Below are 26,683 nucleotides of genomic sequence, written 5' to 3'. Positions count from 1 at the left end.
AATCTTAAGTGGCAACACTTAAGCTGTAGGGGAAAGGAAGAACTCACTGGTGTCACAGAACGTTGTTTAGCTGACATTTTGGAGGCTAGAGTAGGTCTTACTATGTCATGAAATGTGTGGTGTAAGGCTGAGCCAGCAACTGTAGATAAGGTGAGTACCAGGGCTTGTACGAGAATATAAAGTTGCCTGGCAACTTCAGTAGGGACTCATAGCATAGTGTAAGAGGTATATCATGGAGAGCGTGAGATGGAAATGAGCATAAATCGTCAACTCAAGGCATCCATAGGATTTTGGACACTGCAAAAACAAAAACCCCAAACTCCTGCATCCATCCATTTCATCTTGAAAATGCTTTAATAAGGAAGTGTTGACAACATTGTTTTTGCAAAATGTAAAGGTAACTATACAAATTTTTAATACAAAAAGAATAAATTAAAAACAGATTTCGTTTAAAAAAAATTCTGCAACCTTTTCTACAACATAACTGCTTTTCTTCCCCTTGTTTACCGTTGCACAGAATTCTGTAATATCATTTTACATGCTCTATGTTAGAAGAGTTCTATTTTTTCCTCATTTTTAAACTAGAGTCCATTTTATACAACTTGTAATAAAACTATTGACTGACTGACTATATATATACATATATATATATACATATATATATGTATATATATAGTCAATCTTTACATCTAGCTAACTAAGCAGTAACTGGTCATCTGATAGCACCTGAATGGGGTTTGTTATGTCCAAAACTAAAACTATTACTGGGTTGATAGGGGAGGAAAAGAAAAACCAAACCAAATTGGACCCTTGTTATTTCCCAACATTTTCAACACTCAACTGCATATCATATTTTAAAAATAAACCCTGCCCATCATGGCATCTGGTGTATGTGCATATACAAAGCTAGGCAGGGAGGGAGGTTTGTACATATACACAAACTGCAGTATCGGTCCAGGACCCTTTTTTATTGATACAAAAGCGAAATTCAAGAGGCTTAGTCATGGGGTAGTCAAGTGCTTGTATACAATAGCTATGGTTACCTCCTTATGTTATACTCAAAAACATGTTAATCTCCTGATTAACATTTTATGTACATTTTTGTATAACTGAATTGAGTTAAACAGTAAAACCTGTTTTACTTAATTTCTGTCTTTACTACCAGACTGGCTCACAAGTGCCTTGATTGTTTTTTTTAAAGAAACAAACCACTTTCCCCAAGCAACAATAGTTTTTCCCCTCCCTACATCTGCTTGCAGACATGCAAACAATATGTTTTTATTTTGCAAAGCTGAGTCCTAAACTTCTTAATCTAGTATGCTACCATTTCCGCTAAACAATGTCAGTAGCATCTGAACTGCCTTTTGGAAGATAGGCGTCCCATCCAGCTCAAATCAGATGTGGTGAAGTTCTCCAGTGAGACAAGTTAGTCACAACTGGCACTTCAGCATGACTGGGTCTGCGGTGTCCAAGGACTTGCTGCTGGCGGTGCGTTTCCTTACATCCCCCCAACAAAACAAAACCCCATAGTTGCTCAGCAAAGCATTCTGGCAAAAATAATAATAATAACAATCAGTATATAAAAATCAATCAAGTTGTCTAGGTGATGAGTTTGGTCTGGTAAATGTTTCAGTAGAAACATTTAGCTACACTGCAAACTTAAAATTGATTTTAAAGCAGTTTTAATGCTTGTGGCTTCCCCTGCAGTATCCTGGGAATTCAAGTCTGAATGGAGTGAGTTCTTTGAGTAATCTCTAACTCCTGCTCCTCCCCCACCCTCAGCAGTTGCTGGGGTAAGGGACCACTTCTTTTAATGCTACAGTATAGACAGGGCTGGCCCCAGCTTATTTTGCACCCTAGGCAGGATCCCTTCTGGCGCCCCCCCATGCACTGCCCCCCCCCACAATGCCACTAGCTCAGAAATGCCAGTAGCTCCCATGCCCAGGCGCCTTGCAAATGCGGAGCGCTCAGAGGAGAGCCCCCTGGGGACTGGTGAGGGAGGGCTCCCTGCAGAGTAACTCCAATAATAAAACATATCTCGGCGGGGTGGGCGCACCTGTAGGTGTAGTGGGCGAGGAAGAGGGCCAGGAGGATGCAGTTGGGCCAGCAGTGGAGCTGGGTGCTGTCACTGGAGGACAAGGAGGAGCGAACCTAACCCCGCCCCCGCTGCCTGGTTCCTGGCAGCGGTCACCTGGTCAGGGAAAGGGCTTTTGGTGGGGGGAGGGCAGGTGCCATTTGGCACCCCTAAGGGCCGGTGCGCTCTAGGCAAATGCCTAGTTCGCCTAGTGAGCGAGCCGGCCCTGAGTATAGAGAGGTTCAAAAGTATAGAGTACGGTATAGAGAGGTTCGTTTTAGTGGCTTCTGCAGACTTTTTGTTTTGGAAGTCATTAGTTGGATGTTGCCAGTAGAGGGTGCTAGAGACAACATATGGAAGGGAGGGCAGTGAGAGAACAGCTTCTCTCATGGGAAAGCCCCAGGTCAATATTAAATCTCTTTCTGTTATTGTCTGTTATACTCTTGATTAGCTAACCCAAAAGATGGTGGGGAAGAAAAACTGCAAATTGATTAAAAGGTGTGCATTAGCAGACAGTTTGAATGAGAAAATTAGCAGCAGGGTATGAGCTTTTGTGAGTCACTGCCGGCTACTTCAGACACAGAAGGTCCATACCCTGCCAGAATGTTTTGTTAGTCTTTAAGGTGCTACTGCTGTTCTTTTCTACTGCTAGAGACAGACTAACATGGCTACCCATCTTGAGATAGCTTGAATGATTTTCAAGAACATCCCCCATCATACAAAAAGTCTGTGTGCCTTACAAGCACTACATATAAGTGGCGTATACAAAAGTGACAAAGGTCTATGTTAACATACCATGCATAAATACAAACACCTGAAAAATGGGTTTGGCTTTTTAATGATACATATTGTATCATTTGAGTTCTGATTCACATTTTGGCGTATTTTAAAAAATTATTCAGGTATTTGTATTTATGTGTGGTATATTAGTGTAGACCAGTGATGGCGAACCTTTTAGGGGCCGAGTGCCCAAACTGCGACCCAAAACCCACTTATTTATCGCAAAGTGCCAACATGGCAATTTAGCCTGAATACTGAGGTTTTACTTTAGAAAAAACAACTCATACATTAACTTAAGATGATCCAAACAAAGTAAGGAAAGCAATCCCAAATGCTTTCACTTACTTAAAATTATTTGGCAGAGAATTCGACACTTTAATGATGGTCTGGGCCTGGCTGGGGCGATGGCACGCGTGCCCACAGAGAGGGCTCTGAGTGCCACCTCTGGCACCCCTGCCATAAGTTCGCCACCACTGGTGTAGACCTTTGTCACTTTGGTACATGCCACCTATATGTAGTGCTTGTAGGGCACACATTATGCTTTTTTGTATGATAGGGGGTGTTCCTGAAAAATTACTCAAGCTGTCTGTTTATAGTAATACATTCTAATCATTATGCAGTCCCACCCCCTTTTGGGTTATCGATCTGTTTTCTTTGGTTCCCCCCCCCCCGGGTTGTAGTCTTCATTTGCAATCTAATTTAGGAAGAAGGGGCATTTCAAAATAGCTGCAGCCTTGCACACAATTAATGTGCTTAATTCACACTGCAGGACTGAAGCCGCTGGACTTTGTGACGATGCTTACATTGGAACCCTATCCACTGTTTGGTCTACGCTACCTTGGAAGTGCTTGGGATAGGGCTGTTCCACCAGATGACTTTGTAACGGAAATGAAATTTCCTGGGTCTGTCCTAAATATTCTTGAGCAGTTAGTGTGAGTTCTCTTGCCCCACATTCTTTTTCCAGTTTGTTCACTTAAAAAAAAAAAAAGACACTACATTACTGAGGACCAAAATATATGTCTGGGTTTGTGACAAGCGGAGTCTGTGTTCCCCACAGCACCTGTGGGGAATAGCTGTTAAGAAATAAAGGAAAGCCTGTTTGGGCTTGGAAGGCCACCATGGGGGTGGGTGTGAGGAGGGCGCCTGCCTCTTCCCCCACAACCATCTTTCCTGCAGCAAAATAACACTGGAGTGGAGTTACTTCTCTGTTTTTGCTGCTCCACATACACAGAATACTCCATGTGGAGTAGCCAAAATGGGGAACTGACTCCCCTCCAGTACCATTTTTGCACAGGGAAATGGCTTGGAGCCGAGTCAGGAGCCCTTTCTCCCCTTTTTTTTTAACAGCCATTCCCTGCAGGTGCTGCTTGGCTGCGTGGAACCCAGACACAACACTTTGAAAACCCAGACATGTAGTTTGGCCTCACTACTAAAAAGTGAGGGAGGGAAGCTGAAAAGGGAACGCGGACAACGTGCACTAAATGCTCAAGAACAGCCCCATCCCAAGAATTTCTGTGGCAGTGTGAACAGCACAGGCTCCCTATCAATGTTCCCTCTACGCTGTGGAGTCCTGTGAGCAAAAATTCTACTCTGTGAGCTACTGGCATGAAATTTGAGAGCAAGCAATTTGGCTACTGCATAAATTAGTTGGCTCTGGAGTCATCCTTCCTGAGCGAAGACAAAAATCTGAGAGCTGGAGGCTGAAAAACTGTGAGCTAGCTCACACCAACGCAGCTTAGAGGGAACACTGCTCCCTATGTCAATTTCACTGCAAAGGGATGTGTTTGGAGGACTGAAGTTTTTGCATTCCTGGTAATAGCAGCATCTGATTACTCCTTGGAACATTCACACAGAAAGATTACTTTAGTTCTACTTCAGTCCCTTGTCCTTGGAAAGCACCTCTGCCTCCCAATTTTTTAAAACCATCAGCCACACCCAGGGAAGGGACGCTTGCTTGGATGCTGGCATAAAAAACCTCGCATCACTGCTGCTCCACTATCTACCCAAACGAGGGGTGTGCAAGTGGCAAGTTCTAGAAGGTGCTTTCTGGTGCTTCTGGCCCAGAGGCAGAACCGGAATGTGGCAGGAGCAGCAGCCGGGGCTGTGCAGGGGGACTTGCTGGGCAAGCCCCCACCTTCTTCAAAAGTAGCCCTCCAGCAAAAACTGTGGTTGACCCGAGCCGGAAGATTGTGCATTGTTCGCTGTTAAAAAGTACTGAGGCCTTTTGGAAGGGTGATGGCTTTCTCAAAGTGTATAAAAGCATTGCTCGAGTGTAAATGTAAACTTGTAGTTTCCTTTCTTTTGGTATTGGCGGACAACCATGCTTTGTATCAATGCAAAAAAAAAAAATTAGTGGTCCATTTTAGTTGTTTAGGAAAGTGACCTAGGCTGCTGGTAAGTAAATCAACAACCCCCCTCCCCTTTAAAGCACTTCCCTAATCAGTCAGTAAGCCCTTCTGCTACACTATCAGTGCATGTTAAGATCAAGTCTCGTTGACCCTGGTGTGGCACCCCTTGACTTGATGCTTTTCTCTAATCAAACTGATATCTTTATTCCTAAAGCTTTTTGGCATTTTACTTCACCAATGATCACAAGGTTCTTCAAGTTACTAGGCAGCTGGCAATTAATTATAGGGATATTTAAAAACAATTCATTCCTCCTGTTCTTGCAATGCCCTTGGGCAGCATCTTGGCTACCCAGTGGCTTTTCCCAACAGATCTGTGCCAAGATTTTGAGTGGCATCTCTACCACCCCATGAAATGGCTGGGTTGGCTTTCAGGGCCCCAAGACAAAGAAGACAGAACAAGGCTGTCATTTTTCTGAAAAGCAGAATTTTAAATATACTTTGTAACAGACAATTCTTAAAATCTTTGGCAGCTAAGAGCAAGTTGTAATATTCTGTCCCATCTTTAAAACAATAACATTGCTCCCCCTCAGGTTTTGTTTTGCAACTGTTACTTCACAATAGCTATTGCTCCATGTTTAGGTAGTACTTTGACTTTTAGAGTTTAAATCATACGTGTCAGAACAGTATTATGTGCCAAAGAACAACATGATCTATAATCTTGAAAGGTTCGAATTGCCTGCCTACTGGGTTCTTACAAATGCAACCACTTGAAGAGCCACTCATTGCTCCTGCTTAGCCTCTACGGGGCTCGTGGCGGTCTGCAGCAATGTGGACTAGACGGAACTTCCAATGCATTTTGCAAAAAATGCTTTGACTTGAAGCTGGTGTCGGGGCCAGTTCATCTGGGTAAGGCAAATGAGAGGCAGTGAGGTGATTTTCAGAATGGCATTTGATGTTGTTCAAACAGCTGTGGTCAAGGGGATCACACAAGAGTTCCAGGCTTTGCTTTCTCCTGTCCATACCACTGGACGTCGGCTAGTTCTGGATAGAGGGAGGAATCCAGGTAACAGCCATTGTTGTAGCTCCTATATAATGAGAGGGGACAGAGATTTAAACCAATGCAATGAACAGAGACAGTGGAAGCACAAGAGCACCATCTATAATGGAACGGGCCTGAGGGCCAAACAAGATGTCGCATCTAACTTGTGGCTGCTGCAAGTTCCTCGTGGGAGCTCAATGCTGATACACATGGGGACTGTGGGATGAGGAGGGGGGCTTCATCCTTCCCCTGAGTGAGACGTTTTGCCCTATCAGGGAGCTGTAAGTGCAAGTATTCAGGGCACCTGTAGCCCCCCACAGGGGTGTTCTGGCCTGGGAAAACAGTGTGGGGAGCTGAAGCCCTTCCTCCTTTTTGGCACAGAGTCCCAATCTGAATCAGGTCTCTGTGGTATGTCGGAACTTGCAGCTGTGCTGTGACTACAGATCCCCCCCCCCCCCCGGCATCCATGAGCTGGATGTAATGCCTAGTTTGGTCCTGAGATGTTCAGAGAAATGTGTGAGTCCCTCAGTTGCTTGCTTCTAGCACTGTCAGATCTTCAAAAGGGAAAACTGAGAGGGTATACATTGTACAAGGATAACTGTGTCACCCAAGTCATCGTTTAATTATCCAGGAGGTGCCCCAAAGCAGCAGGGCCTCAGAGCTTACTGCAAAGCAGACCTCCTTAAAGACACTTGACTCTCCCCCACCCCAATTGTGATACTCTGAATCAATGAGGCAGAATGGCTTGTCTGAATTTATCCACTCCAAATCTGAATATAGATTGAAGTCCGAATCTAATTACTCCAAATACAGCTGCACCGTTTTTGAACATGTTTTGAAGTAAGCCCTACTAAATGTGCTTAAAACTGCATCCTGAACTACTTTCAGCGGACTCAAAATGAAATCAGAGGTGGCCCTCTATATCACGAAAAAAAATCTTATGCATCCTCAAATATAAACAGAGAGAGAAATCCCAGACTTTCATCTGTTTGGAGGTCAAACAGGTTGAAGGACAAAACACTGAAGAAGGCTATAGTGGGGTGGGGAAGAGTGATATGCGTTTAAGCAGGATCCAAGAGAAGTGGAACCCACAGGAAAGTCACTGGAGTTCCTCTGCCAAGGGGCAAGAATGGGTGTGTGTGTGGGGGGGGTTAGGGCTAATGTAGGCATGCACGCCTGCTCTGGGCATGGGGCAGAGAAGGTTACATTTCAAGCTACCCTTCTTGGTGTTTCTTCTGCCCAAGCATTTTGGCCACTCAGGATGAGTGCTACATGTTCAACCCCAGCCCGGTTTTGGCTTGTGTATTGATAGATCGGCACGCTTCAAAACTTGGGGATGGGGGTGTCAAGCTAACAACTGCATGCTTCTTCTGAAGAGACTGTCCAGAGGACGGTAAGGAGGTAGAACGTGGCACGGAAGCACTCCACAAATGGAAGTGTCTCGGGGCTTTTGAGGCTGCCGTGCCAGTCCATGGGACTGACCCAGGAGCAACTGTAGGGTTGCCATGTCTCACGGGCCTTGCTCCTGTGTTCTAAGAACTTCACAAAAATGTCTTGGGCTGCTGACAAAGGTACCAAAAGCAAAGCCAGTAAGAAAAGAAAAGGTAACCTAGGCACTCAATGTGATGCTTAGAACTAACATAGGGGTTTCTGGAGGATAGCACCTTATAGACCAATGGGAAGAGCACTTTGTCTCCTGAAAGCTTATACCCGCTCAGAAATCTTGTTGGGTGTCTAAGGTGCTCCTGGACTTGAATCTAGCCTTTTAACTTGGCGGTTGGCCATTTTCTTGTACACGGTGAAGTTCTATTAGGCTGAAGAGCTCTGTGCAGGCTGCCCCTGCAGCTGCCGAAACCTAGGCTGTGTGCGCACATGCAGGCCCATCCTACTACAAGTGAGGCCGAAGGAGTCTTGCTGAACAGGCCTGGAGAATATTCTCCTCTCTCTTTAATTTACCTTCATGCCATGAAAAGCTTCAACTGACCATTTCCACACATTAAGCCTCTGTAAAAGGACATTTTCCCCCAGGCCTGTTGGCAGCAATAACCGAGAAATAGCCAACGTGCAAAGTGCTTTGCAGACCTTATACTTGTCTGTCAGAATGGGCCTGAGAATGTTTTAGCCAAAAGGAAAGTCGACTTCTGGGAGCTTAGCTCTTGAGCTGAGCCGCAGCTACAGTTAATCAGAATAATTTAGTTGTTGCATACCTCCAGAAAATAAGCGCGTATGCCTCTCTAGAAAAATTGATGAGAAAATTGCATAAAACTTGGTTTTAACTAAACTGCTGCTGTTGGCTATGAATAGGGCTTACTAATTTAGAGCAAGACAGGAATTTATTGTGAGTCACAAACAAAATTTTGTAATTAGCCAACCACCTAGTTAACGCTGGATAAAAATTCTTTGCAGGTAATCAGGCATTCCAGAGACTCCCTCCTTCTTCCCAGTTCTAAAGGGCATTCTAGTACAACTTCAGTAGTGTCGCCTTATAAAGAACATAAACATCAGGCTCTGCCTGGAAGGAAACTCACTATCTGGTTCTCAGAGGCTGGCTAAGAGACCCTGCTTTAGTCTAGAAGGCTGATCCCAAGGTAGGGCATTTCTTCCCTTTCACTACCAGAGGTCACAAGCGTAAGGGAAGCCATTGGATCTGCATTCCAGGGCAAAGCAGAAGGTGTGATGGTGTGAGTAGTAGCTGGAAGGGACCTGTCTACTGAGGTAGGGGAGAGCAGGAGTGGGCGGAGATTCTCTTTTCCAGAGCTGTTGGCCAATTAAGCAGAACTATGTGAATATAAGCCAGATTTTGTCCATTGAAGCTGTCGGGGTAGCCCCAGACCTTGATATATTATCCAACTGAGCGATCTCCAGGTCTCGATCTCCCTTTCACCACCAACTTTTGCCTGATTGTACCCCTTTATAAAACTCATTCACTGTCCCCCTCAATGGGGGCCTAAAGGAGCCAAAGGCAGCATCCTCCCCTCCTCTGTTTTCTCACAACGATCACCCTGTGAGGTAGGTTAGGATGAGAGTGAGTGTGTGACTGGCCCAAGGTCACCCAGTGAGCTTCCATGCAAGAGTGGGGAGTTGAACCTGGGTATCCCAGGACTCTAGTCCAACTCACTACACCACACTGGCTCTCTTATAGTTGGAAAAGACAAAGAACAGCACAGCTATGGAGGCCACACCTTGGCAGCTGGAGAGAATCAGTGAACCCTCAAGTTGCTGTGCTTACACACACGGTCAGATTCCATAACTGGATCCAGACCTTGCAGCAGCCTCTCTGAATCCCCATGCAGTTCTAATGTGCAGCAACACCACATCCGGCACCCTGTGTTTTACAAGGGAAAGCAAGAAGGAAGGCATGCTGATGGGGTTGGAGTTTAAAGAATGAAAGATCCCCTCACTATACCTCTATTCATCAGTACTTTGTTGAGTTGGAGATTGAGACTCATCCATAGTGGGTGAGCTGTCTGTTGCATCTCTGAACAAAGGGTAGGAGAAAGAGACAGAAGGGAAGAGGAAAGAGGAAATGTTAAAGAAAAGCTGTGACACAAATCATGGTTAAGAGCTTATTAATCCAGCCTGAAACAAGTTGGTGAATCATTTTGGGAAGACAAAAGGATGTTAGTGATGTAGGGAAGGGAGTCAAGCAGACTTTTTCAGCCCTTGGAATTGTGCATGAAGGGCTTGGGGGGGGTCTGTGTGGACAAAAGATGCGGCCTTTCCTGGGCAAGGCGGCACAAGTTCTGCTGTGAGTGACAAAAGAGTGTTTTGCCTTGGACAGTCGTGACCAAGTGCAGCCAGGCTGACAAGTAGCTGCTTGGTGTTTCCTGGCTGCCATTTCAAATAAATGAAGCATGTTTCAATGACTTGAAGCAGACAGCAGCTGTTACAATCCTTACAAGACTGTTGTCCTTATTCTCCCCCCCCCCATTACAAAAACAGATGGCTGATGTTGAACCCATGGCAGTTTGTCTAGAAACACTGGGGGTGGGGGTGGTGCCAAGGTTTGAATGAAGGGCCAATTCCAGGTCTTTAGCTGCTCCTCCGCCTTGGGTGCCCCTTTGATATGTGGAATATTGGTCTCAGTGATCTCTTGGGGCTCTATCTGGCCCTTTGGCCAAGGGGCAAGGGAGCAGGCCTTATAACCCTCCTGTCCCTCAAGAACCTTCTGATGGGGAGAGGGAGGGCCAAACCCATCCGGGCACTTCCTTCCCTGAGCAGGGAATTGAACAAGGATTTCATTTTCCCTGCCTGCCACTAACCACATCCAAAGAGCACACTCATCCTGAATCTGGCCTACTCATCTTGGTTCTGAAAGACAGGAAAGAGGCTGCTAGCCGATGATACACATGCACACAACTGCATCCCCACAGGGCTGTTTTGGAACCATGGAACGTCTTCGTCTTGGAAGAAAGGCGTGAAACAAGTTTACCCATAAATACAGTTGGCAGAAGTTGAGGAATAGTGGCAATGGCCTCGGTGCCACTTAGTTGCGGTCCTTTCAAGACGAGACATTTTGGAATTCTGCTGTGCTTCGATTGAATCTGAATTCCTTCTAAACATACACACTGTGGTGCTTTTCACACAAAATCACGGAGGAAGGTCCGGATCACAGAAGTGTGAACTGGAGGGTTGTTTTTTTTTTTAGTCCTTCCTTTCCCTTCCTTACAAGTCAGTGAAGATAAGTTAACCTCAAGTGGCACACGTGACCATGACAGAGCAGATGCCCTGCAGCCTTGGCGAAAGGACAAACAGGCGGTGGGAATCCTTGAAAAAGCAAAGCCCTGCTTCTCCCTCCCGTCTTCTGTGGCACTCACCCTGTCTGCCAGGCTAGGATGTGATGTGGGCTGCTTGGGGGCGTGGCTGCTAGCTCGCTAGATGGCGTGGAACTCCTCTGACTGTGAGGTAAGGCAGCTGGAAAGGAATTGATACACGGCGTCAGAGCGAGTGGAAGGCAGAGGATTCTGTGCATGCAGCTGTGACTGTACACTGCACAGTATTTGACGGAATATCACAACTGCAAACAAATTATTTCAGTAGCAACCCTTATCTCCTTCTGCCCCCTCCCCCAAGCATTCCCTTGTGCCCAATTCTAACAGCAGGGCCACCTTTCCTTCTCACTGTTACCACTACAAGGACCACACCTCACCTTGCAAAAGCACGCTTTAAGTCTTTTGATTTAGATTTACCATGTTGAGTAATAGAGTAACATGCATTCAGAATGCTGAAGTCTAAATGTGATGACTACAATAAGGGATGGGTGGGCAAGAGCGGATGGGATTTCTTCTCTAAGGAGTTATAACCTAATGCACTTGCCATGTAGGGTCACGGGTTGTGTCTTTGTGCCCTGAAGTTATCCCAGTTGCCAAATTAGCAAATATTTAAGCCACAAGCCAGAGCTTCAAGTTCAATTCAACTCAATTGCACTGTACAGGATCTAGACTGAGCATATATAGGTATGTTGACAACTTCATGTCACAGTAAAGAAAAAACATTTAGAAGAAGTTTTCTTAATATCCTGAACAAGCAGCGGAATAATTTTTTGGGCGGGGGGAGTATGCACAGGGGATAATCAATGTTTTATTGAAAATGTGCTCTCTTTTTTGGGGGTTTTGATATATGTGGGTGCACATGAGTGAGCCTGGAAGTCCTGGTGACCTCTGGTGTCTGACCCCGGCTATTCAGAGAGGTGGCTGATTAAAGTTTCCCCTCTGTCCTCCTGACTGTTGGTATTCCAAGGAGGTCTCCAATCCAAGTACTTGCCACAGTTGACCCTGCTTAGCTTCCGAGACCTGAAGACCTATCCAGGCCAGGGCAAAAAAAGGCTTTAAAAGACACTCTGAGATTATACTTGTTGCCCTGTGCCAGCAGCCCTTCTGCAGGCAAGACTGAGGCAGAGCCTTCGTCTGTAGTGAAATGCTCATCTAGGCCCCCACAGAATGGGCTGGCTTTTCGTAGAGCTGGGAATGCTGCTTGTGCCTCCTGTGGTTCCATGAGATTTAACTATAACCGGATGGGGGCCAGTTTCAGCCAAGCTCAAGCTCATTTAAAGACCAGTTTAATGAACGGGGGAAGAGTGGCATTATATGCTTGCTGAATGTATGAGCATGCATTGTCCTGCCCTCAAGCATGAACAAAGAGTGCAACTGTTTTGCAAGACTCTGCTCGGAGAGGGCCACACCATATTAGCAGAAGGATTGAGGACAATATTATTTTGCCGCTAGCACTCATGGAACATGTTATTTTCTTTAATCCTCACAGCCGTCTCTAAAGTAGAGTCGTCTCAGCCCCGTACCGCAGAACTGGAAAGTGAACAAAAGTTCCAACTGCAACTTGGGCAGCCAGCTGGCTGATCTACCCATTCCCCGGATGAGTTGGAACAGAGCAGAAAATCATCCAGAGGTCCAGTGGGCAGCCTCTTGCCTCCAAGGAGTCTCATTCGGTCACAAATTTATTTCTCGCGGGCTGCCAACCTTGCCCCAGCCCACAGCCAGGACCCTTACTGTGAACCATCCAGTGTCCTCTCACCTGACGTTGCTTTGCACATCTGAGGCCCCCTTGTTACCCTGCTGTGCGCCATAAAGGTGCTTTGAGAGGAGGTGCTGTACTGGGAGCTGCTGTCTGAAGACGTCGAGCTTGTGTGCGACAAGCGGCTGTGGTCTTTGTGGGAAGCTGTGGACCGCTGGTACCATAGCCTCAGCTCATCAGACACCACTGTCCGCCCTGACCCTTTCTCGTGACCCTCCCTGCCCAGGGACGGAGTTCTTATGATCTGAGAACGGGAGGGGGTCAGTCTTACTGAGTCTATTTCATCCCCATTCCAGTTTTCCTTAAACATCCCCCCTGCTGTGTACGAGTTGGAGGTTTTAAATTGTGCTTTGACGCTGTAGTGTCCCTCCTGGTCATTCTCCAGGCTGCGCACCACCACGGGGGTGGAGCTCCCTTCAATGTACAAAGGGTATTCTTTGATCCGGTATTGGGAAGAAGGCTGGCTCTGGCTGTGCAGGTAGACTCCGTGGTGGTTGGTGCCGTTCCGTGCAGCCAGGTTGGGCATACTCCCTGAATTAGATGAGACCAGATTCCCTGCCGACTTGTGCCGCTGCCTCTGCCGCTCACGGGCTTTCGAAGGGGAGTCCTCGGCCAGCGTGGAATAGTTGGCATTCATCTGAGCTGGGTAGTAGTGTTCGGAGCTGGAATGGCTGGTGCAGGAGGAGCAGTCGTCCATGGGGTCGGAGCCATTACTGCTGCGAGTCCTTGGGGTGTAGAAATCAGGGCTCCCCGTCTCATTCTCTGACCCGAGGAGCTTCCCTTGGGACTCTAAACTGGAGCTTCTGTGTCTAAAGTGCTGTGCTAAGCTATGCAGTCTTGTAGGGCTGATGTCCACCGACCTGGAAGCAGAGTAAAAAGAGGAACAAACACAAGACTTAAGCCAACAGCTGTCTTATAACCTGCTAATGTGCACAGCCCCCCGGGGAAAGTGGGTGCCCTGAAGTCATCAGCTGCCATTGCTAGTTGATAGCTACATTTTTGCAACTTTAAAGGCATCAAGAAAGCCAAAGAGTGCAAAGTCTTTGATTCAATTGATACCAAACATTAAATTAATGCAATAAAACCAGTTTTATACCCCACTTTTCTCCCACACAGGACTGCCAAGAGCCACCATGGGCCCCAGACAAAGATTCTAGGCCCCCTCCATATGACCCTGATCCAAACCAAATACCATAACAAAACAAATCCCTGGGGCTGGCTCTTACCATGCATCTATAATAATAAAAAGGATCTGCATGTCCAGCTTTCTGTCCATTTATGGCAGGCATAACTCCTCAGAAAATAAAAAACTAGGAATCTCAAAATTTGAGAATGATATAAGTGACTGGGGGGGGGGGGATTAGAAGTGGGAATAGATGAATGGCAGATCATGAAAAGAAGAGACCAAAATTAAGGAAGAGTGTGGAAAAGAGTTAGAGAAATGTAGGAATAAAGTTTATTTTGCTACCACACATTAACAGATCTGTCCCTTTGCAAGGTCTGGCTGTGCAGGAGCTGGATGGAACTAAAGGAAAAAGCAAACCATAGACTGCTGGACATAACCTTGTTAGGCAAGGACTGGCAAGGACTGCAGCTTGTCCTGGCTGGTCTTGTCTTGCTCCAATCCTGTCTTAGCTGATGAGTTTAGCAGGATCTTATCAGCAAATGGTTTCCCTCAGCTTCCTAGTAAACTTTGCTAAAAGGCCCTGCCAGCAGACTGAGTGACTTTTATTGTTCTCTGCCTTCCCTGCGCCCCAAGTGTGGCTGTAATCAGAATTGCATTAGAATGTTTTAAAAATGCATAATAATGTTGGCTTCAGGGCCCCCTCAAATTCTGTCCCCTCGGTCCCCCCCCCCAATAGGGAACCAAAGCTCCTATAACATTCTTTCTTTCTCCATGTTACCCTCATATCAATCCTGTGAGGTAGGTTAGGCTGACAGTGTGTGAGTGACTGACCCAAGATCACCTGGCAAGCTTCCATGGCATAGTGGGTATTTGATCCTCTGTCTCCCCAGTCCTAGTTTGACTCTCCAACCATTACAATATGCTGTCAAAGCAACACAGTCCTGTCCATAGGGAAACAGATTTTTGCAGCTTGCAGATCGCATGGATTGATACAAGAGAATGATGGGCTTACAGCCTTCAAAGGGACCCAGTAGATCATCTTGTATTCTAACAGGCATACGTGGACACCATCTGCACTGAGGAGCCACACTGGATTCAGTGGCATCAGCGGAACAGCCAGGGAAACGTCGCAGGCCTCAGTGGCATCGGCTGCACAGCCTGGGAGCCCACTTATCCCAGAAGGAACTGCTCCAGCCTGGTCCACTGGGCCCAGTGGCGTTGGCAGCCGCACTGAGCCCCATGTAGGAAGCATTAAGGGGAAGTCCTGCCTGACCACTGGCTTAATGTGGCAGCTGTAACACTGGGAGCCTGAACTTGAAATGCACAAGTGGTAAAGAGCTCCCTGAAGCTAACAACATGATCCCAGAAACTGAAGATTAACAGCCCTGGATCTTTCCTTATTGTATAATTCTAAACATTCTCAAAAAAGATGCTATTATGGAAGGACTAACTAAATAATATTAGCAACTGTTCACTTAGATACTGGAAAATGATTATCTTTTCACTTATACTGCCTTAAATAAGTCATAGGCATTAGAGTGAGAACATGACAATAAGAACCAAGGAAACGAAACATGGTACTTACCTGAAGGTTTCTTCTCTTCAGTGGGGCAAAGGCATCCAAACTGGTTAGGTCACGCATCCACTTGCTCCAGGCAGGGCTATGCAATTTTTTAAAATGTCTTCCTTGGACCCAGTGAGGGCACCCTTCCAGACATAGCCTAGCCTAGCCTAGCCCAATAAGGTCCTAGAACTTACTCAACGGCATAAGTTGTTTAAATCACACCAACCTCTTTATTGATATAAGTCTATGCCAAACCTCTGGTGTGTGTGTGTGTATACACATGCATACATACTAAGAATAAGGCCCGTTGTGGAAATAAATATAACGAGCTCTAGAAAGAGGCTCTGGGAGAGTGCCAAGGCCTTGGGCAATCAGCATCAATGTGCTGTGGCAACCTCAGCAGGGTATAATGACACAGTTCACCATTTTCTCCAGAGGAACTGATCTCTGCTACCTGAAGAGCAGTTGTAATTTTCAGTGATCTCCAGCCTTCACATGGAGATTGGAAACAATTGTTACCCAGGAAGAAATGGCTGGTTTGGAGGATGGAGTCTATGGCATTGTACCTGTCTGAGGTCCTATCCCCCCTCAAACCTCCATGATTTTCCCAACCTGGAGTTGGCAACCCTATCTCCTTCCCAGCCAAGCACTAACCTGCCATTATCTGCCTATCCTCCCCCCTCCCTCCTTGAGATCAGTTGTAATTCTGAATGATTTCCACCCCTCTCCTGAGATTGGCAACAGCAGTTCCCCAGAAGGGAATGGCTGGTTGGGAGGATGGAGTCTATGGCATTGTACCTGTCTGAGGTCCTATCCCCCCTCAAACCTCCATGATTTTCCCAACCTGGAGTTGGCAACCCTATTTCCTTCCCAGCCAATAATCAATTTACTTTTATTTTCCCCTATCTCTTCAGCTTTCCATTTCCCCCCCACACACACCTGCAGCCTCTTCGTGCTCTGAAGCCCTGACTGCCACAGAGTCCACCGTTTTCTCCAAGGGAACTGATCTCTGCCATCTGGACAGCAGTTGTAATTCTGAGTGATCTCCAGCCCGCACCTGGAGATTGGCAACAATGGTTTCCCAGGAGGAAAAGTAGTCTTTCTCTGCAATGGGGACCAAAGCAGCTTACATCATTCTCCTCTCCCCACTAAGCTTCTACAGCAAGAACCTGGATCTAGCAGACCCTGCTCTGAAGCACTGACTGCTACGGCCAGGGCAGCCAACCTCCAGGTGGAGCCTGCAGATCACCAGGTATCACAACTGAACTCCAGACAACAGATCTCCCCCCCCGGAGAAAATAACTGCTTTGGAAGGTGGGCTGTATGGCATCCTGTTCAGCTGAGGCCTCTCCCCTCCCCAAACCCTGGCTTCTATAGACTCTACCAGAAAATCTCCAGGAATCTCCCTACCTGGAGCTGGCAACCCTCATCAGGACTGGCCCCAATGAGTTCCTCACAAAGGCCTGCAAAGGGTTTCCTTTGTCTGAACCAAGCTTGGTCGCCTACCATGGTGAAATGGGCTCCAGTTTACCTCCCACCCTTGTCCCGTGGGTGTATCTCACTCCTTAAATTTGCTGCCACCACTCACAGAATCGTCACTGCCTTTTTAGAGGGACAGTGAAACCCCTCTGGCCAAACCTCTCTATTTGGAGATGGAATCCCCAATCTTTGGGGGATCCATGGAAAGTTGGCAACCCAAGGGTCTGTCCTATCCTTGCTTCCCTAGGCTTCCCCCTCCCTTTGGTATTGTGAAGAGCAGGGGAGACTATGTGGTCAGAGCACAACACAGTTATGAACCACCAGAATTTAAACACAGTCCTCTTTCGCTTCACACAATAGTCTCTACCTCTGGAGGTTGTGGGCTCACCTGTACTTCAGCCTCTTTCTCTTGCCCAAGAAAGCAGGGAAACATCCATTCATTCCCCAGTCCAGCCAACTGTGGAGTGGCTGAATTTCTGCTGGCTCCCAGGGACGAAGACTGCCTTGGGACAGTCCCTGTTTTCCTGCACTTTTTGGCCTTGGGGCAGCTGGGAACTGTAGGCCAGCAGATGAAAAAGCCCCATTCAACCCAGTGAGTGATACCCCTGCAGGCCCCTCTCTGGAACTACAGCTCAATTAAACCTTATAGGGGAACATTTTAAACAAAGAACCACAGCCATCTTACAAACACAGGTAACTGCCATTTCATGACACCTACCAACAACCACTGAGGGGAGAGTCAGTCCCACACAGGAAAAGTGTCTTCGTCAAGAGAGAAAGCCATTTGCCAGTAATTCTGACAGGGCACAGTGGCTGAAGGGGGAGTGGGTGGGGAAGAGGAGCAGACACAGCACCCGGCCAATGGCACACGAGTACTTGAGTGGCGGCTGATGGGCCAATGGCTGAGGGAGAGCATGGAATCTTGCCACCCCAAAACAGGATTATTATATAGGAGATATATTAATTTTGTACAACAGTAACAGAAATAAAACTTTAACTGTTCAAAAAACATTATCACCAGATAAGTCTCTCTTTACATTGTTTAAGATCAGACATATTGGGAGGGGAAAAATGGATGCCTTCGCCCCACTGAAGAGAAGAAACCTTTAGGTAAGTACAATGTTTCATTCTCCTTCAGTGGGGGAAGGCATCCAAACTGGTTATATAACCAAGCTATACTGGATGGGTATGTAATCTGCAGTTATGCACTTAACACCTTCTGCAGAACCCTCCTTCCAAAAGCAGCCTCCGCCGAAGATTGGTCTATCCTATAATGAGCTAACAAATGTCTTGAAGGAAGACTAAGTGGCTGCCCTACATATTTCCTCGATACGAGCCCTCGTGTCAAAGGCTGCTGAAGCCGCAGCTGCCCTGTTATTCCAGCGGCGACCCCAAGACCCCTTACTTCATATGCCTCACAAATACAACTCCTGATCCAGAAGGCTATGGTAGATTTTGATACCTTCCTTCCCAGATTCTGAGACCCATGTGAAACAAACAGAGTCTGATTGTCTAAAAGATGCCATGCTGTTTACATAGATGCGGAGAGCTCTCCTTACATCTAATTTATGCCACATTGTTTCTTTTCTATGAACCGGCTCTGGGCAAAAAGACCGCAAAACACTTTGCTGATTCACGTGAAAAACTGAATTTACCTTTGGAATGAAAAACGGATCAGTTCTCAAGACTACAGTGTCCATCTGAAACACACACAACTCTTTTCTCACAGACAAGGCACCAATCTCTGATACTCTTCTGGCTGATGCGATGGCTAGGAGGAAAACTACCTTCCAGGACAGGTGCTTCAGGTTTACCTGGTTCAGAGGTTCAAATGGAGGCTTTGTAAGTGCCTGCAATACCTTGGATAAGCTCCAAGAAGGAAATCTATGTCGCACCGGAGGTGCTAACCGTGTTGTGCCTTTAAGGCATCTTTTTACATATTTGTCAGAGGCAAAACATAACCCTAACCCAAACCTCTGTTACTAAGAACTGCCGCGATGGCAGCAACCCGTCTCCTCAGGGTATTTGGTCGCAGACCCTTTTTCCACCCTGAGTGAATAAACCTGATCACATCTTGTCTAGTAGGTTTAAAAGAATCTACCCCTTGACCAACCACCCATTTACAAAAGGCCCTCCAAGTATAATTGTAAATGTGCCTGGTGGCTGGACGCACGGCCTGAAACAGAATGTCAGTTATATCTTTTGATAGACCAGTTAACATTGAGTCCTTCCTCTCAGTCTCCATGCCATCAATGTGAACCACCTGGGATCTGGATGAAGTATCAGACCCTGAGTCAGGAGATCTTCCCTTTCCGGTAGTCTCCAGGCTTCCCTGACTGTCAGTTGTATCAGTTTGGAAAACCAAGGTCTCCTCGGCCAGTACGGAGCTACTAGAATAATGTCCACCCTCTCCCTCCTGATTTTCTGCAGTACCCTGCTGAGGATTGATGTTGGAGGGAAGGCATACAGCAGACCCCTTGGCCAGGGGAGTTGCAAGGCATCCACTCCCTCCGCTTCCCTCTCGTGGAAGCGTGACAGGAACCGGTGTACCTTCCTGTTCTTCTGTGTTGCAAACAGGTCGAGTATTGGTACTCCAAATCTCCTTGTTATCTCCCAGAAGACTTAGTTGCTCAACAACCATTCTGCTTGGTCGATGTCTTGCCTGCTTAGCCAGTCTGCCTGAAGATTTAACGAGATGTTGTGCTCTGATACCTTGCACGTGTCTCTCTGCCCAGTTGAGTATTTGCATTGACTCCTGATGAAGACACAGAGCTTTTGTGCCCCCCTGCCGGTTTATGTGTGCCTTGGTCGTGATGTTGTCTGTGTGTACCAGGACCACCTTGTTTTGCAGTATATCTTGGAAGGACCTGAGGGCTAGTTTTACCGTCCTGAGTTCCAGCAAGTTTATGCTGTGTTTGGCCTCTTCCAGGGACCATTTCCCTTGAACCATCTTGCCTAGACAGTGGGCTCCCCAGCCCCTGAGACTGGCATCCATTGTCACTATCACTTGGGGAGGCTGACACAGGGGAACTCCTTGTTTGAGATTCCTGGTGTGTGTGTCCACCACTGAAGAGACCTCCTCAGTCTTGTCTGAACTTGAATCAGTTTATGTTTTCTCTCTCTGATTAGTCTCTGATACGGCAACAATATCCATTGTAGGGTCCTGGCATATAGTCTGGCCCATGGTACCATCTCTATGGTCGCAATGAATAATCCCAATAATTGAGCCAGTTTCATCAACTCTGATTGACGATGCTTGAGAATATCTTGAGTTAGCTTTTTGACTTTTGCTATCCTTTCTGCTGGTAAGTACACCATTGCTTTTCTGGTGTCTATTTGTGCGCCTAGATGTACCAATTTTTGTGATGGAGACAGCTTGCTCTTCGGAATGTTTATCAGGAAGCCATGACTCAGTAAGGTTTGTACCACTTCCTGGGTGTCCTTCATGCTCTGACTGTAGGTTTGAGCTCTGATCAGAATATCGTCTAAATAGGGATAAACATGTATCCGCTTCTGTCTGAGTGCTGCTATTACGGTAATTAGAACCTTGGTGAAGACCCGAGGAGAAGATGACAGGCCAAAGGGTAGTGCCTTGTATTGAAAATGTTGGCCCTTGAAGGCAAACTTTAGAAAACATCTGGATGTCGGGTGAATTGGTATATGCAGGTATGTCTCCTTGAGATCCAAGGAAGTCAGATAGTCCCCTTGATGTATAGTTTGTAAAATGGAATGTGGGACTCCATACGAAATTTTCGTTGATTGATCCATATATTGAGGTCTTTCAGGGTCAATATAGCTCTCCAGTCCCCTGTTTTCTTTGGTACTAGAAATACTGTTGAGTACACTCCTCGGAAACGCTGGTGTAGGGGCACAGTCTCTATGGCTCCAATTTCTACTAGGTGTTGTATAGCCTCCTGAAGGTGTAGTGCCTTTCTGAGATCCACAGGGACTGGCGATGAAATGAAACAGTGAGGGGGCATTTTCTTGAACTGTATTCTGTACCTGTTTTCTACTACTGATAGGACTCAGTTGTCTAAAGTAGTTCGCTGCCACTGCTGGAAGAAACCTGACAGCCACCTCCCTATCCTGGCGTCTTGCGGACTGCTTTTTTCCTTGAATGTTTGTGTCCTTTTGCCTTTGGTAGGGAAACTAACGGTGATGTCCTCTGGCTTGGTACCCAAAGTGACATCCTCCTCTGGAGTCTTTGTGATCCCTGCCTCTATTGGAGGGCCGAAAGGATTGAAAGGGCTGCAGGTTCTTCTTCCTATACTCTCTATCCTTGAGTTGTGTTGAGGATGGCATGGCCTTCTTCTTCTTCTCTTTTGTCTCCACCAGAACCTTTTCTAGAGCCCCTTTCCCAAAGAGAAGTCTCTCTGAAAATTTCTCAGTTGCCAGATTGGATTTTGTCAGAGTCCACATTCCATTGCTTAATCCGCCTTATCACTACATTAGCTGCTTTGGCTCAAGCAGCATACTGCATACTGTCCTGTGAAGCGTCTGCAATAAATTGGCCTGCCCTCTGTATCTTCAATAGTGTTCTCTTCAGTGTTAGAGGATCTGGATCCCCTTGTCGAATAAGGTTGTCTGCCCATATAACACTAGCCCTTGCAAAGTTTGAAAGTACTGCTGATGACCTGATGGCAAGAGAAGTGGCCTCATGAGATTTCTTTAATAAAGATTCATTTTTATCTACAGAGTCCTTAAGGACATTATCCCCATCTTTGGACAGAATAGTTCCTGAATGCAAAGCAGCCACTGGTGCGTCCATTAAGGGGACCTTTAAATCCTGCACAGTCTCCTCTGGTAGAATGTAGAACTTTTTGGCAACTGATTGTAATGTGGACCCAAAACCTGGAACGTCCCATTCAGTCTGTAATACATTCTTGAATGATTTGGGAAAGGGGCTTTTTAAAACCTCTCTCATCCAATTCCTCTGAATCTGCAGTAGAGGAAACTTCCAGTTTTTTTCAGAGAGCAATTCAAGGCAGTGATTACTTTCTTGAGCAGTCTTTGGGAAATGATCAGCTTGAAATAGTCTGATGGGAATTGTCTGCCTTGCCTGGCTCCTCCCTAGACCATTCTCCTTCTTCCTTGTCAGACCCTTTTGCCACTGTAGAAACAACAGGCAAAGTGTCCTCATGGTCTTCACCTGACTCCTGCAAGACACGACGATCTCTTAACACTGTTCTTGGCTTCTTTGCAGGGGGCAATCTGAATAGTGATTCCTCCCTGTCTTCCCTGGGTCTGGCACTGGGTGGCCTGTGAGATGTTAATCTGTGCTTTTTTCTGTTATCAGGGACATGGTCCATCTCACCAGAGGATGAAGAGATGTCTGAAGAGGGATGTGCTGCAGCAAAGCTCTTATATCTGCCACGTCCCCTCCACTGCTTTGACCCTCCCTCCTGAAGAAGAGTATGGGCTCACATCTCTCTCTCTCTGGTATGCTCTGAGCCCTCCCTATCTGATGTTGAGGTGGGGCTAAGAAAGGATGTTGGTAGTATGGCAGCTATGGATTCCAGCCATGAAGAGCCCAATCAGGAGGAGGCTGTCTGAAAGGCGCGGGGGGGGAAAAGTGCGGGGCTGCCATGTTCTGCATGCTGGGGGTGGCTGCAGTACTTGAAATGGCCACCAGAAGCGTTGGGTGGGGAGTGGGCGTCATTGAAAACTTTCCTTGCCCATAGCCTTGCCCAAAATTGAGCCCAGAGAAGGGGTTTTCCTGGGGATTATAGCCTCTCCACTCACCCCTTTGAAGATCTTGAGGGCCTGCAAGCGCACCAGAGCCAGTTCCAGCTGCGGCTGAATCCTCGCTGCGGAGATGCTCCCTTGCTCCTGAAGTTGGATGGGCTGCAGCTGCCTGCTGCTCTTGCCCCCGTGCTGTTGGAGCAGCTGCTTTTGCTGCGCTTGCTCCCATCACCGCGCCTAGCTCAATGATCTCAGAGGCCCCCACTCCTTTGACTGCCTCAGTAGAAGCTGGCGCGGCTGCCTGTAGTCCTTCCCCTTTGCCTGCTGCCTCAGGTGGGGAGGCCTTATCTGTCTTTTTGTCCCTTTCCCTCATAGGTCCAGAGCCTTGGACCTTTGTGTGGGCTGGATTATCCATCCTGGGACTTCTCCTGCAGAGAGAGATAAGTTGTGTCTTTGTTTTCAGTCTTTTGTTTCCTTTAATCTTTGTAGTAGCCTAAGGTGAGAGCCTGGCTATAGCTTCTTCCTGGAGCGACAGGGCTATTCAAACTGGAAGGGCGCCCTCACTGGGTCCAAGGAAGACATACAACAATTTGCATAGCCCTGCCTGGAGCGAGTGGAGGCGTGACCTAACCAGTTTGGATGCCTTTCCCCACTGAAGGAGACTATCCAGTTCATACACACACACACAACCATCTTTGTGTTCAGGTCAGTTTGCTTATCAGAGGTTGCACAAATGAAAAGGACACAGATTCACTTAATTCCACATCACAGTTTGTGTAATCATTGACTGAATGTCTAAAAACTGCTATTTAGACAATAGAAAGGGAGGGAGGGGAAAGGGCCAGAGTAAGTCACTGCTGTATTTTCCAGGGTGTTCTCTATGGGCCATGATGTAGCTATAGCAGGGGTCACCTATCTATATCTCTGTAGAGTAATGTCCTACATGCCTCCCAAATGACCATATGCAATCTGGAACAGGAAGTGCCGCTCAAAATACACGAGGACCCCTTGTTTACAGAGCCAAACTAGATGTGACACCACCATTTTAAAGAAATTAAAAAATGCAGTGAGGGCCCTTGGAAAGGCATGCGGAGACACACAAGAGCACTTCAAGCCAACCATGCTGCCTTGCTGCATTTTAAGGTAAAGGTAAAGGTTCCCTTGCTCGAAAGCCAGTCAAATCCGACTCTAGGGTTTATTTATTTATTTATTAATCAGATTTATACCCCGCCCTCCCCCGTAGGGCTCAGGGCGGCTAACAAGGCAAGAAATCTTGCAACAATAAAAACATATATCATATAGTTTAAAACACATGTACAGTTTAAAAGCCAATCCCAATAAAAATTAAATTTAAAGTGCTCATTGATCTTCTTTACCAAGAACCCTCAAAGATGACGGACCAGTCCAGAGTTCCCCATAGTCCTTCAGCGGTTTCAGCATTCATTCAGATGTTCTGATGTTTCATTCCAGGGCCTCTTCCACCCCCCATGATGACAGTATAGCGGGGGGGGGGGGGGAAGGCGGTGCTCATCTCCGTTTCAAAGCCGAAGAGCCAGCGCTGTCCAAAGACGTTTCTGTGGTCATGTGGCCGGCATGACTAAACACCAAGGCGCACGGACTAAACACCAAGGCGCACCTTCCCACCAAAGCTGTACCTATTTATCTACTTGCAATTTCTTGCTTTCGAACTGCTAGGTTGGCAGGAGCTGGAACTAGAGACGGGAGCTCACTCTGTCATGTGGCAGCTCGGGTCTTGAACTGCTGAACTACCGACCTTCCACAGCCTGCAGTTCGGCGTCTTAACCACTTGAGCCACCGCAGCTCACTTTAAAATGGCAGCAGTGTCCATGGGTCAGGCCTGTGGACACTGTCAAATCCAGTTTGACCCTCAGCCTCTCCCTGTTCTAACACTATATCCCTTCCATTACAACAGCGGGGATCACGATCGGGCATGTGGCTGGGAAATGGTTTCTATTTATGTTATTGCAAATGCCATCTTTTGATAAACCATGAAGACTCTAGGGCAAGGGTGGCCAAGCCGCGGCTCGGGAGCCACACGCGGCTCTTTCACACATATTGCGGCTCTTTCACACATATTGCGGCTCTTTCACACATATTGCGTGGCTCCCAGCAGGGCAGCTGGGGAAGCGTAGGGGAGGCATGCCTCGCCTCCCCAATCGGCCTTCCCTTCCCCAGCCAGTGTTCCCCTTCCTGGGTAGGCTTGAGGCAGGGGGGAGCAGGGAAGGAAAGCAACTTTAATTTTAAATGTGTTCTCAAAGCCCCCCCCCTTTACAAATAGCATTGGGCAAATAAATATTGTTATCAATATCTATTTTTACCCCTTTTGTTTTTATTTTTGGCAGTCTCATTTAATGGTAATAAAAGGCAAATTTGCATATTTTCCCAATAAAAACATAATATTTGTTCACGGCATGTGGCTCTCAAACATCTGATGTGTCTTCTACGGGGCTGTTAATGATAAGCAAGTTTGGCCACTCCTGCTCTAGGGTACCAAATCTGACAAGGTGACCACTTTCCCCCGCCTACAGTCTTTGTGTTGAAGGGGTGGAGAGCATCATACAGCTGTCCCTTCAGCAGTCCAGGAAATAAATCAAGTTAACAATGATCCAAAACCCAGATCTCTCTGAGCATCTCTCCCCCCAACATGTGTAGAAAATTAGCACTGGATTCCTAACGCAAGCAGCCTCTTTCCTCAGCAGAAAGTTTTGATTTAAACCATATTGTGGATCCATTATATTTTAAGAATAATTTTGTCTTGCATTAACACAGGAAGGAGATCAGATGAAGTACAGTGAAGTCTAGGCATGATTAAGTAATGTATGGTAATAATGCCATTCACAGTCACAAGCTGGGCAACTTTTTGAGAAGAATGGAAAAATCTGAGGTAAGCATCGCAAATGGCCCATAATGGTGACTCTACAAGGTCAGATTAACAGTAACTGTGAATGGGGCAAAAATGGGAGTGGGGGTGAGGAAGGGAAGGGGCTTGTGCTCTGTGCTTCCTTCTCTTATCCAAAACAAAGCATTCGTTTCAGTTTGCAGGGGGAATTGTATTGTCCCCCTTTGGCTGTGGGTTCCCAGGTTAGTGTACTCACTCAGGCACCGGTTCTCAGGTTTATTCAGCAGAGACAAGCTGGCTCAAACCATCAACCATTTATTTGCAAGCGGACAGCTCCCAAAACCAACAACTACAGCTAACATACGAAACTGGAAACTGAAACAAGAGCTCCACCCAACAGGACCAAACTAAACTACACAGATATCGGGGGGGGGGGGAGCAGACTGTTCCATTACATATATACAATAGATATACCACAGGCATGAGCTAGCTCCCAATGAGGTAAGACCCTGTTTATGTCCCCACTCAGGAAAGATGAGAAAATTCTAGGGTTGCCAGGTCCTACCTTTAGCTGTGGCAGGGGAGTCCTGGCCCCTCTCCGGGACTTCTTCATGCAAGCGCCAAGATGATGTCACCTGGAAGTGATGTCATCACACTGGGCATGTTGGGGGCGGGACCACAATCATTTGAGAGAAAACCATAGAGGTTTCCCTTGAATTATAGAGCACCCCCCTCGCAATGTGCCTGATGCGATGATGTCACCTCCAGGTGACATCATCACGCCGGGCACATCGCTATGATCCCAGCACTTTGGGGGTGGGGTTCTCCCTGGTGGCCGGATCCGGGCCAGTGGGTAAGGGGCCTATTGAGCTGGCAACCCCCGTCCCCTCCCCCTCCCGGGGGACCTGGCAACCCTAGAAAATTCTATATAAAGTGGAAAAGTGTGCGAGCAGGAAGTGAAAATACTTTTTTAAAAAATCCACATTCCAGAACAAGTTCAGAGCTAGGTGTAAGCTAGGTGTGAAGGATGCTACCCTATTTAGGTACCTGGCCTAGATTTGCCAACCTGCAGGTGGGGCTTGTAGATCTCCTGGAACTACAGTTCACCTCCAGACTACGGAGGTCAGTTCCCCTGGAGAAAATGGCAGCTTCGGAGGGTGTACTCTATGGCAGGTATGTCCAACAGGTAGATCGCGATCTACC

At 46.9% G+C, this 26,683-nt stretch overlaps 1 protein-coding gene across 2 annotated transcripts in view; it reads right to left on the bottom strand.

Annotated features, from left to right (window-relative positions):
* Positions 1 to 5,599: 5,599 nt before the first annotated feature.
* The window catches only part of FRMD4A (FERM domain containing 4A), a 352,260-nt gene continuing 331,176 nt past the window's right edge, over positions 5,600 to 26,683 (bottom strand). Inside the window, exons 20-22 of one of the 2 annotated variants that reach the window (XM_015427239.1) lie at positions 12,770 to 13,629; positions 11,059 to 11,155; positions 5,600 to 6,287 (exon numbers count right to left, since the gene is read on the bottom strand). In XM_015427239.1, coding sequence (XP_015282725.1) covers positions 6,185 to 6,287; positions 11,059 to 11,155; positions 12,770 to 13,629 — 1,060 coding nt within the window. In that variant the 3' untranslated portion in view covers positions 5,600 to 6,184. Of the gene's footprint in view, positions 6,288 to 9,649; positions 9,720 to 11,058; positions 11,156 to 12,769; positions 13,630 to 26,683 lie in introns of those variants that run through there. The other variant, XM_015427238.1, reaches the window with a different exon arrangement.

This window comes from Gekko japonicus, unplaced genomic scaffold, assembly GCF_001447785.1.
Source record: "Gekko japonicus isolate JY-2015 unplaced genomic scaffold, Gekko_japonicus_V1.1 scaffold1247, whole genome shotgun sequence".
Lineage (NCBI taxonomy): Eukaryota > Metazoa > Chordata > Lepidosauria > Squamata > Gekkonidae > Gekko > Gekko japonicus.
The sequence above is the reverse complement of the archived record's forward strand: the minus strand, read 5'-3'. Positions and strand labels throughout refer to the sequence as shown.